This window comes from Mesocricetus auratus, unplaced genomic scaffold (assembly GCF_017639785.1).
Source record: "Mesocricetus auratus isolate SY011 unplaced genomic scaffold, BCM_Maur_2.0 Super-Scaffold_4256, whole genome shotgun sequence".
Lineage (NCBI taxonomy): Eukaryota > Metazoa > Chordata > Mammalia > Rodentia > Cricetidae > Mesocricetus > Mesocricetus auratus.
The window spans coordinates 98051485-98064371 of record NW_024429182.1 but is presented as its reverse complement, the minus strand read 5'-3'; the positions used below and the strand labels follow the sequence as shown (position 1 = coordinate 98064371).

General features: G+C 39.4%; 2 protein-coding genes across 3 annotated transcripts in view; one reads left to right on the top strand and one right to left on the bottom strand.

Moving 5' to 3' along the window:
• Ppme1 (protein phosphatase methylesterase 1) overlaps positions 1-12300 on the bottom strand; it is a 54094-nt gene extending 41794 nt beyond the window's left edge. The window contains exon 1 of the mRNA XM_005073998.4: positions 12039-12300. Within this exon, the coding sequence (XP_005074055.1) occupies positions 12039-12139 (101 nt within the window). The 5' untranslated portion in view covers positions 12140-12300. The remainder of the gene's footprint in view (positions 1-12038) is intronic.
• A 265-nt stretch (positions 12301-12565) lies between these two features.
• The window catches only part of C2cd3 (C2 domain containing 3 centriole elongation regulator), a 99984-nt gene continuing 99662 nt past the window's right edge, over positions 12566-12887 (top strand). The window contains exon 1 of one of the 2 annotated variants that reach the window (XM_040758053.1): positions 12566-12818. In XM_040758053.1, the coding sequence (XP_040613987.1) occupies positions 12764-12818 (55 nt within the window). In that variant the 5' untranslated portion in view covers positions 12566-12763. The remainder of the gene's footprint in view (positions 12819-12887) is intronic. The other variant, XM_040758050.1, reaches the window with a different exon arrangement.

Below are 12887 nucleotides of genomic sequence, written 5' to 3'. Positions count from 1 at the left end.
AGACTCCTTGGGGGTCTCGGAGTCGTCACCTTTATGGTACTGCAATACAAATTAGCTTGTACTTTCATTTGCCTACAAATAGTCTTCAGGTTTTCTCTTCAAAGCATCTCTCTGTTCTTTTATTTGTTTTTTAACTTCCTAATCTTGCTGCTAACCTGTCTTCCTGATTTTTGATTTTATTACTTTTTCCAATTACTTTTCTACATTTGAACAAGATTTTGACAGGTTGGGACAAAGATAAACACACATTAATTTCTAAAACTTTCTTGCTTTTAAAACTGACAAAACTTAGACCTTGTCTAAACTCTAAACAGCTTGTCTAAGCTAAAATCATAGAAAGCAGATGAGCTAGAACTCTCAGGTCACTTTCTTATCAGTTCTCCACAGTGTCCTCAAAATAATATTATGTTTTCTATCCTTGAAACCATCAAAGCTGGCAACAAAACCCAGAAGCCTTAGGAAGATTTAAAAGAGAACATGCATAACAGCAGGAAGGGGATCTACAGCAAGGTTGAGAATGGAGACTGAGAGTAAAGGTTTGTAACTGAAACAATAATGGTAGGACAAAGCAGGGGCATGAAGCAAGAAAGAAGAACCAAAGACCTCTCTCTGCAGTTTATCTAGGGCTCCTCCCTGAGAGAACATAGGAGTTGCTTTAAAAGAATTCTATCATAAATACTGATATACTGCATATGTGAAAATTCTGAATCCTATTTGTAATATTGTGTTGCTGGCGGTAAGAATATTAAATTGTCTAGCTATCGGGTACTGTGGAGCCTGGAAATAACAGTGGTTTATATATAGCATTGTATTTAGACAACACAGGGTATGTGCAGCAAAAGTACTCAAGTAGCGTGGCTTCAAGCAAGTAAGTGAAACTGTACTTCACCAAAAATCATTTCACATAAGATAGTTAATCCACAGGAAACTCTAACCTGATGAGTCAGACAACATAAAATACCCATTGTTTAAAATGCATAGATAAGAACAGCTGTAATTTCATATCTTTGATAATCAAGTATTCTACCTTAATTTAGGGGGAAGGGCCTATATTTTGTTTCACTACTCACCCAACATGAGGACAACATATTCACTAACTTTTTTTAACCAAAAATTTATAAGGATAAAACATATACTTTCAGTGAACTAATGTAATGTGCTCTTCTAACCACTGAGAACTGAATGCTTTGGAGGCCAGATGTGCAGTCAAATGAGGTCAGCAATAGACATCAAAGGTACAACGGTTTTACATAAGCATGATGCTGGCATGTGGGCTGCTGTTTGGCTTTAAGAAACGCTCCATGGCCAATGTTCCTGCAAGGCGAGGCGTAGAGAACTATATTGGTCAGAATGATTCACAAGAGTGAAAACTAAATATGAAAATGTGTCAGAAGCGCTGTGCTTCATTTTGCTCCCCTTTCCCTTTCTGCATGCACTCATAAGTGAAATATGATCACTCCAATGGAGCTCACCTAAAATATGAAATTTTTATACCCAAATAGAAAATGAATTCTAAGTGATAAAGTATTATATCATGATTTAATTGATAGGCCTTTTTCTAAATGGTTCATTTGACAACTGATGATGCTTTGTATATACAATATCTTTTTTATCTCTTAACAACAAAATTGTGATTGATTTTCTGATTTAAGTATAAACTCCCTTTGTATTTTATTTACTTGCTTCAACATGGTTAGGCAATTGGAACTCACATTTGCTGTAGAATGAGTAACACTCAAAGACAATGAAAACAGGGCATTTCCCCCAACAGTTTAGCAATGTCAACTCTAAATTAATTAATTAATTATATTTACTTATTTGTTCGTTTGTTTATTTTGGTTTTTCAAGACAGGGTTTTCCTGTTGTCCTAAAACTAGCTGTGTAGAACACACTGGTCTCACAGAGATACAACTACCTCTGCTTCCCGAGTGCTAGGATTAAAGGTGTGTGCCACCAACACCCAGTGGACTCTAAATTTAAATGGGGAGGGGAGGCAAAGACTTAATAGAAATGAGATTTAAAACTGTGATTGTTGAGCCAGATGCGATGGTGCACATCTGTGATTATAGCAATGGGGAGGCTGAGGCAGGAGGATCATTAGTATACAATAAACATAGTTCTATTAAATTATGTTACATCTTAAATAATGAGTCTGCATATACAGAATCTTATTTTCTCCTCAGAACTGAGTAAAACTAGTCTTAAGCCTTTTAAGAAAACAAAGTGAAGACTGCTTTAATTATCAGTAGTTAATGAAGGAAAGAAGGAAATCCTACCTTGCTTTTTAAAACCTATCTTCTTTCATTTACAAGATAGCAGTACTAAACCAACAATACTGAAATAGATTTGAAAACCATGTCTGTGGGCAAGTGTAAGCCAATCCTTCTATTTCCGTATGGCCCATAAGTTGAGAGTGATGTCCAAAAGGTAGGAAGAGAGAGAGAGAGAGAGAGAGAGAGAGAGAGAGAGAGAGAGAGAGAGAGAGAGAGAGAGACTGCTTAATGACATATGAAAATTTTATTATCAAGGTAGGAAGCTGCTTTGGATTCCAATTCAAACAGTTGTTGAAAAGTGACAAGAGCACAGAACAGCAGTTGATATTCAAATCTCAGTGTCTACAAATAAAGTATTACTGGAGCCATTCAGTGACTAGCTTCTTTCACGCTACAACAGCAGAGCTCAAAGTCTGTGACAGACATTCTATGAGGCCCTCCATGGAAAAACCAAAACAACAACAAAAAAGGGCAAAGATAATCAGGAATGGATCCCTACAATAAAGAGACCAGTAACAAGTCTTAGACACACTACTGTACCTACAATCTGATGAAGTGCAAATTCTATTATTCTATAAAATTCAACAAGCCTTCATAAGAAAGGAAATACAGCTCTGGTTATGCCAGCTTCAAGGCACTAGTGGGGAAATAAGCTTATTCTTAGAATGTGGTAAGCAGGTCTCTTCAATGGTCAGCACTTACAGTATCAGAGAGGGCTGGTGATGGCTCACCAGGGAAAGGTGCCTTCCACTCAGCCTGATGACCTGAGTTCATCCCCAGGACCCACAGGATGGAAGGGGAGCTCCAGATTCCTGAAAGTTGTTCTGACATCCCACATGCATGTGCACTCACACAAAACAAAACAAAACAAAACAAAATGGCAAAATTATTTTTTTAAAGAATCAGAAACAAAAACTTTGGGGGAAAAAATCCTATCCTAAAGAAGCTCTTGAAGAAGAAATAGATTAGCAACGGTTAAGTCAGATGGGTAAGTGTTGTATCTACAGGGGCCAAACAGCTACATTAGCATGGTTCCTACTAGGAACTAACCTAATGAAGAAAACTTTTATCCTGAGAGAATACAAAAAAAGTTGCAAATTTTAAGCAAATGTCTCAAATATAAATAGGCCTAATAGACTTGAAGATCTGTTTAGAGAGTTACTGAAGAGGCATGAACTTTACAGGAGTTGTCCCAGACAAAGTCACAAACTCTCTAGATAAGGAATTCTGCTGCAGAGGCTGCGGCAGAGGCTAATACTGAAGTTTAATTGCAGCCAGCCACTTCAATCAAGGAGCGCTGCTTTTAAGATGCCCTCATTAGCAGTACTTTAAAGAAAACAGAAAAAGCAACCAGATGGCTGGCTGAGAGCTGTAGCAGAGTTGGAGTGCCCATTACTAGTAAAAAAGATACACTCTTAAAGTAGATGTTGCAATTTCAAAAACTATATACAACTTGCAAGCCATTAGAAATCATCTACCTCAAATCTTGCATTAAGAAGAAAACCAAGTAGGTTCTGCTGTGTAGCCAGCAGGGTTTTAATTTTGCAATAACAGCATTTCCATTTTAGAGATGGCTCATAGATACTCCTTTTGGTAACACTAGAGATTGGACTCATACTCAAATATATCTGGTGCCAAAACATCCCTTTTATGATACCATGATGATTGTGGCCCAGTCGGGGGGGGGGGGTAACTGACCAGAGCTACATGTTTTGCTAATGGCAGATTTCTACTTATATCCCTAAAAGTCTGTGGTTGAAATGGCTGTAATTTTCTACACATTCTCTTAGTCAATCCTGAAAATACATTGATGGCATGTGCTGGAGATAGTAGTCATCACTGCATCTGGAACATCTAAGTGTGGCATCTGGCCTTTTAAATGGCTCTATTAGTCGACAGCTTCTTCTGGGATGGAAAGTGGGCCAACAGGGAAGCAGCTGCCACCAAGACTGACACCCAAGTTTGATCCCAGACTCACATAATGGAAGGAAATCACCATGCTTGCAAGCTGTCCTCTGACCTCTACATGTACACTGTGGGACACCCATAAAATAAAATAAAATTTTTAAAGTTTATTTTGGGGGTTGGAGAGATGGCTCAGTTGTTAAGAGTACTGGCTGCTCTTCCAGGACCAAGGTTCAATTCCCAGCACCCACATGGCAGCTCACAACTGTCTGTAACTGCAGTTCCAGGAGATTCACACCCTCACCTAGACATACATGCAGGCAAAACACCAATGCACTTAAAAATAAAATTAAATTAAAAAAAGAAAAAAAAGTTTCTTTTCTAAAAGAAACTATTTCATAGCATGAAAGGCCTTTTCTTCTCCCATTCCTCCCAAATCTGCCCCCAAGTTATCACTATCAAATTATAACTACCACTCAAGTTGTAGAGAGCTCACTAGGTTTAAAACTCAAAAACAAAAGCTAATTACTCAGTCGGGGATACTAAAAGAAGGTTTGCTGACAATAGGCAACAACAGATCTTTGGTGAGAAGATCCCAGGTAAATTTGAAGTTGCTTAAATTCACAGTTGTGGAAATAAGAGGACGGCACTAGGAATCACCTCCTTTATCCACGCTGCAAATAAAAGAAGAGGGAATTTGTAGCTAAAAAAAAATTCAATTCTGGCGATGGTGTCGGCACACACCTTTAATCCCAGCACTCAGGAGGCAGAGGCAGGCAGATCTCTGTGAGTTTGAGGCCACCCTGGCCTTCAGAGAGAGTTCCAAGACTTCGAGGGCTCTGTACAACAGAGAAACTCTGTCTTGGAGAAAAAACAAAAATCCAAGCCCTTTGTTAACATTGGGACTTGGGGCAGGAATCATTGACTACCACATAGACAAGTCTAATTGCATGGCTCTTTCATTCTTTTCCTGAGCAATGAATCAGAATTGGTCTGAACAAGCCATAATAATCAAATTCCTATGCCAATGATTTGGAAAAATAAAAGTGGAGCAGGCAGAGTTGCAGCAACCATAACAACCACACTGTTAATGAGCAAGAGAGAAAAAGCCACTGTTGTAAGGAAAAGAAAAGTCATACGAAGTCTGGAGACTGAGTGGGAACATAAAAAGGGCATTATCTCTGGATCAGTCTATGAATAATAAATAGCCACACCAGGTGTGGTAGCACTCACCTATAATCCTAACATTCAGGAGGCTGAAAGCTAGTATAAGCTACATATTAAGATCCTGGCTCAGAAATAACAACAAAAAGTCTATTTTGTAGGAATTAAATAAGAGGAGCCAGGGAGATATGAATCACGGGAAAGCTATCTTTTGCATCTATTAAAATGGACTACTAAATCTCCTCTCATTAAAAACATACCAATGACACAAATAAGCCAACAGAAAAGGAGGAACACCTCATAAAAAACACAAATCTATGTGGAAATATGGCACAAAGTAAAGATGTCATTGTAATCAATGGGGAAAGGACAATTTCTTTACTAATGCAAAATTTATATAATGGGAAAAGGATTTCGAAGAAATGATATTACAAAAACCAGGCAACCTGTAGACAGCTAAAACTAGGCATGCTTCTCACTTAACAATACACAGTAAATTTAACACAGATATAAAACAAGCCACAAAGTAGGAAAAGAACATAAAGGAATTTCTTTACAATATGAATAAGAAATGGCTTTTTAAGTGACTTAAAATCCAAAGGCAAGAAACTTCAGCTAGATATGTCAAAATAATCTTAAAACAACGTTTTCACATGGGAAAATATATGCAAAATAAAAGGGCAACTGGGAAACTATTTCTGATACCAATAATGAGCAAATATACCTTTTAAAAATTATTAGTATCTGGGCAGTGGTGGTGCACTTTAATCCCAACACTTGGAAGGCAGAGGCAGATGGATCTCTGTGAGTTTGAAGCCAACCTGGTCTCCAGAGTGAGTTCCAGGACAAGGCTACACTGAGAAACCCTGTCTCAAAAAGAAAAAAACGAGCAAAACAAACAAACAAAACCACTATTAGCAAACCACTTGGGTGGTGGTAGCACACACTTTAATCTCAGCCCTCAGGAGGAGGTAGACAGGTGGATCTCTATGAGTTCGAGGCCAGCCTGATCTACTGAGTAAGTTCCAGGACAGCCTCCAAAGTTACAGAGAAACCCTGTCTTGAAAAACAAACAAACAAACAAAAAGTTCAATCTAATTTACACAGGATCTGACAATTCCAATCTTAGATATCTACAAAAGATAAATGTAAGCATACTTCTACACAAAGATTTCTATGTAGATATTTGTGACACAATTATAAGAGTAATAAAGTAAAATAATCCAAGTGTCCATCAACTGATTGAAAAGGGAGTATAGATCCATCCATACCATAGAATAAATCGAGTCATAGAAAGAAATGAAGTAGTGATACATGCAACAACATGGATGTATCTTGAAAATACTGTGCTAAGTGAAAGAACCTAGTTACCAAAGATCAAAATGTCACGAATGTGTAAATTCATAGAAATAAAAGTAGATTAGTGGTTGCCAGGAGTTGAAAGAAGAGTGACAGCTCTAGGTAGTTTCTTTGTGCATAATGAAAATGGTTTAGAATTAGTGGTGATGACTGTATAGCCTGGTATACAGAATAAAACCAATTAATTTCATTTATTTATTCATTGTGGTGCTAGGGATCAAACCCGTGGTCTCCAGCATGCCCAAACTACACACATTAAAAGTATGAATTCTGTATTATTAAAATATAATTTCTGCTGGGCAGTGGTGGCACACACTTTTATCCCATAATTTGGGAGACAGAGGCAGGTGGATCTCTGATTTTGTGGAAAATCTGATCTACAGAGCAAGTTCCAGGGCAGCCAGGGCTACACAAAGAAACCGTGCTTCAAAAAAACAAACAATACATGAAATCTATTTTAATATAATAATTTATATAAATTAGATTATATATGTGTATGTATTATCTATGTATATATAATTTGATATGATAATTCAATTTAAAAAGTAACAAACCAGAAACAAGAGGGATTTAGGTTTTTAGTAACTCAATCTGTAACCTGCAGCAAATCATTTCACAGTGCTCTTTCCTTTTGGCTGAATTAAAACCTTCCTAAAACACCTGGTATCCATAACACTTTAAAAGTCAGAGAAGAGACTACCAGAAATGAATAAATACACAGCTTGAGAGGAAAGTAGCTTGAATAGCCATAGTCTCAGCTACCAAAGGTGAGAGCATACCTAAAGATCAGAAGTCAGTGACTGGCCTGGGCAGTGTAGTGAGACGCTATAGCAGAAAAACACAAAGGCAGAATTGGGGGGGGGGGTAGCTGGAGGAGAGAAGGGAGGGGAAACAGTGGTTGGTATATAAAATAAATGGGAAAATGTTAAATAAATAAAACTGAAAAAATTCATTTTACAAAATAAAAAGCCCTTCTCACAATTCTCAAAGTGTAACATCTACTAGCTATCAAGAGCATACAGGTCAAGAATCTCGTATATTTTTCAGGTATTATCCCATTCTCACAGCAGTCTAAAATCAGAAGTACTTGCGGTTTTAGACAAGGAAACAGACTCTAAGAAGGCAAGGGGCTTGAATGATAAATGCTCAAGCTGGGTCTTAGACTTTATCTGCCTTATTCTGAACACCATGATCAATGAACTAAAAAATCTGGAGTCCTGGGTTTGAATGTTGTTTCTGCCACTGATTCTGTGGTATTAGACAAGTGAATGTCTGTTAAAAGAAAATGTTACTTGAGCATGTGGTGCGTAGCTGCAATCCCAGTGCTTTGTCAGAATCACAAGACAGTCTCAAAAAGAAAGAGTGGGCATGGGGAAGAAGGCAAATTAACCCTCCACTTTGCCCTACTTTAATTCATCGGACACAAAATAAGCAATGATTTCTGACCATCAGTTAAATCATTATAGAAACAGAAGGTGCTTTTTAAAAATTTATTTACTATTTATTCATTTATTTAAAACTAGTATTGGGGCTGGAGAGATGGCTCAGCAATGAAGAGCACTCCTTGAGTTCAGATCCCAGTATCCATGTTGGGTAGCCCAGAACCACTTGTAACTCCAGCTCCAATGGATCTGATGCCCTCTTCTGCCACCACAGGGACCTGCATTCATATGTATATCCACATACATCCACGTAAACTTTTAAAAGTAAAACTATTGATAAACCATAAACAAGCTGAATAATGAACAGCTTTACTACCCTGTAGTCTTTTCCAGTGGTAATGGCAGGCACTCAAGGACAAGTTTTTAAGAGATACCCCTGAGTATATCAGGGTTGCAAGGTAAGTAAGGACCCAGTCCTAATTAGAGTACCTTCAAAAGCTGTAATAAATTCAAACAACTATATGATTGTGTCATCCAAGAGAATCTATTAAGGAATTATGCTAGCAGGATTTCAGGCCTTACCCAAGAGCAGAACTGGTGTACTTGAAAAAGGAATGGATCTCAACAGCTAAAGCTAATTCTACCACATATTAATTGAGTGACTTTCCAACTGATTCAAAATTCCCTTACCCATAAATGGGGGGGATCTATTTTGTAGGGTTGTAAATAGATTAAACCAAATAATAAAGTTGCAGTGACAATCCAAAACATTTTTAAATTGAGTGTTAATATTGTATTATCCATGGATATATTTAAATGTTTAAGTACAATTTGAAAAATCAAATGATGGAAACTTAAGTAAATTCTTGTGCTTGGAATTCATAAAACTGGAATAAACAAATGTACATAAAGTTTAGTGAAAATAAGGCAAGAAAGCAGGGTGTCATGGTAAGCACTTCTAATCCTAGTATTAGGAAGCCAAGGATTTGAGCCAGCCTGAGACCCTGTTTCAAAAAAACAAAATCAAAACAAAAAAGTTAGGTGTGATAGTCAATGCCTACAATGCCAGCACTGGGGTGGGGGTGGGGTAATGCAGCAGCAAATGCAGGAGGATCCTTCAAGTTCAAGATCAGCCAGGTCTATACAGTGAGTTCCACACTAGCCAGGACTACGCAGTAAGACCCTGTGTCCATCAAACCAAAGCAGGGAGGAAGTGGTAAATAAAAAAGCAAGTAGAAGGAGAATTGAAAAAGGATGCTTTGAAACTGACAGAAATGAGATTTGTCAAATCAGGACTAAGAAAAAAGAATCCCAAAGTGACAATATACACAACTCAAGTTAAGTATAAGCAGGGTGATAACCATAAATCAAATCAATAGGTCTCTGTCTAGACACCTAATCATACTACCCAGAGCCCCACCAATTAACTTTTTAGTGTACCTTACTTAGTAGCAGGAATATTTGAGTCTTAGTTTCCATATTTACTTTAAAATAACTTCCTCTACCTTTGGGTCTACCTCTAGGACTCTCAGGTTCCTTAAGCACAGACAGTGGTAAAATGGGGCAGTTTCTAAGTTTTCTTTCAGCTTTGATTTACCAATAAGGAAGCAGAGAAGGAAAATAATACTTGAGGACCACATACAATTCATCAGTATCTGCTCCTCTCTTCAGAGCACTATGAGCACGAAGCATTTTTCTACAAGGTTGGTGACATATGCCTCTAAGCTTAGTTCATAGGTGGTTGAGGCAAGAGGATCAATTCCAGGTCAACCTGGGCTACAAGACAGACCCATATCAAACAAAGAAAGAAAGAAATAGTATCTTTCTAAAGCATTATCTTTTCCAGAATAATCGACCACTTGAATCAATAAAATCAAAGCATTGAGCTGGGCTGTGACACCTTTAGTCACATCACTCGGGAGACAGAGGCTGATTGATCTTTGTGAGTTTGAGGCCAGTCTGGTCTACAGAGCAATTCCAGGACAGACTCCAAAGCTACAGAGAAACCCTGTCTCAAAAGGAAACAAAACAACCACCCCCCCAAAAAAGTATCGATATAAAAAGGATAAAGTACCAACTATAAAATCTTTTAATGAACAGATTTTCTCTTGGTCTTGTCCCCAATTCTTCATTTTCAGAAAACATATTTTGATAAAATGAGGAGCTGAAGTCTACTTAAACTTACCCAAAGCATATATAATTGTTTTTTAAAAACTAGCATTTAGATATTTTTGTACAGATGAGTACCAGTACACTGAAAGTTGGAATTGTAGTTAGGAAAAACAGCCACTAAAACAGGTGTGGCCAGAGGCTCATTAGTCAAAGTTAGGCTTGGCTGTATAGTGAGACCATGCCTCAAAAAAAGAAAAAAGGAAGGGGGAAAAAAAGAAATTAAACTAAAAAAGAAATCACACCAAGAATAATTATTACATTAATTTTATATTAATTTTTAGGGTAATTTTCAAAATCATAGGTCAGCTCAATCTTTGTCTTTTCATGACCAATTTTTATTTTATCTTACAACAAGCCTTCCATTTTCCCTTCTATTATGCATTCATCAATCTACCTTCAATTAAGGTTTTTTCATTTTTCTACTATAGATCATAGGTCTCTTGGACTTTGATTTTTCCAATCATTTTCCCCACCCCTCCATCCCACCCCCCATTTACTTTGCAGGACTCTTCATTCCTATAATCAACCTTCACAGTACTACATCTATCTTTGCTATCTTTTGAGCAGTTTTTGGACATACTACTTCTTTGGAACTGAATGTATCTCTTTGGTAATCCTTTCCCCTGGAAAATCTACCAGCTTCTCTCTCGAATCCCAAACACAACAAGTACCTCTTTTCTCTTTATAATCAGTAGTCCTCTAAATAGACCAACGACTATTCAATCCTCTCTACTTTCTAGCAACTCTCTTTAGTATGTTCAACTATCAGGCTTTCTCCAGCAGCCAAGTATCCTGTAATTGGCACAAGTCTGAAAGGACTAAATGTCCAAAGCTTCTGTTATGAACTCAGCTGTTAACGGACACACACACACACACACACACACACACACACACACACACACACACACCTCCCTTTCCAGTAAACTGTTTCCCCACATTTTATTGTTCAGTGGCTACTCCCAGTGCTTCATAAATTCTAAATCTTTCCACCAATACATAGCTTCTCTCACGTCCCATTTGCTTGAAAAACAAACAAACAAACAATTGCCCCAATCTTTTTAAGCTTCTCAGATTTTACCTCCCCAGTGCTTCCATTTAACAATCCTAATCCTAGTTACTTCTCAGTCTCTGGATACCAATGGTCACTGTTCCAAATTCAGCTGTCTTCCTCTTCAATCCCCACCTATTGCCCTAGCCTCTTGGCTCACTCCCTTTAACAGTTCTCTATCTTTCTTTAGGCATATTCCTCAAGTTTTCTAGTTCACCCCACATTCTCTGAACCAGATTCTTACACTTCTGGAAACTTTTTCTAGAACCTTCCACTCTCTTGTTTCTACCTGAGACATTTCTAATCCCTCAGGTGAAAGCCTTCTTACTCCTTGACAACTTACTTGATTCACCAATTCCCCTCAACTTTTCTCTCAGTCATTCTCTAGACCCCTCAACTATGGCAGCGTTCTCCTCGTCTCACTGCTTCACTTTATCTCCAATCTCATCACGTCTGGAGTTACTTCCCATCATCTTTTAAATTACCCTTTCATCTTTCTCAACCTTGTCCTTATTCCTCCATGTCTCTAACAACATTATCCTCCAATTTCTATTCCCTAAGCGCCTCACCAAGTCCCCAAATCTACCGTCTACTCCATCTAAACATCTCCAGGCCAACGCCAGCATTTCCTCCAATCCACAGCGTCCCTTCCCCTGGCACTCTGATCGCCCAGACACCATTCTCCAATGGCCTGGGCCTGGTCTCCTGGGAGAGAGATACAAGTCACGTACGTACCCCATCCGCATCTTGGCTCCGCTCTGACTGCCCCCGCTGCCGGGCAGAGGAGGGCGAGAGGGTAGGCGTCCGAGGTGCATGCTCTTTTCGAGGGCCGACATCAAGGGGAGGCCGTACGTCGACAACAGCGGCCGAAGCTCTGTCCCCACGGTACGTGCAGTACAACCGGTCACTGTACACTGCTCTAACGACGCCCAGTCGTCTTTGGACAGCACCCAGACACCGGCAGCGCCGCCTACCGCCCACTGGATCAGTAAACCCCGCCCCCTCGCCTAGGCGCTTCCACCGGAAGTGCGCAACAGCCTTCGCACAAAGGAAACTGGGTAACGGAGTCTGTGGATCCCTTAGACTCCTATCGGAGAACTCGACAACCCTCGCCGGAAGAAGGAGTCCTCCTGAAGGCAATGCATGCTGGACAATGAAGTCCTCAAATGGTATATCACTTTACGCTTGCGCAGCTGCCGGCGCCCTGGCGCAACCTCGCAAAGGTAAGGAAGCAAAGCATTCTGGGTGTTGAAGTCCACTTGCCGAAAAGCATATTGGCGCTTTCCCTTGGCACCGCTTTCCCGGAACTGTTGGAGAAAGAGTTGCTTCTTCCTGCGTCCCAGGCCTCCCAGCGGCGCCCGTTGCCGGGGAACGCAAGCGCCGTGGGAAGGGATGGCGGGAGCGTACAGCTTAGGAGCTGGCACCTGCGTTGAGTTGGTCACGAAGGGCCCGGGCTCGGCATGAAACAACGGAAAGGCCAAGGGCCTGGGGGCGGCCGTGGGCGCAAGAAGAGAGGTAACTTTGTCTGTCCAAGGTTGAGGAAAGCACAAAAAGGCGAAAGGAATTCTGAGACTTCTATCTGTT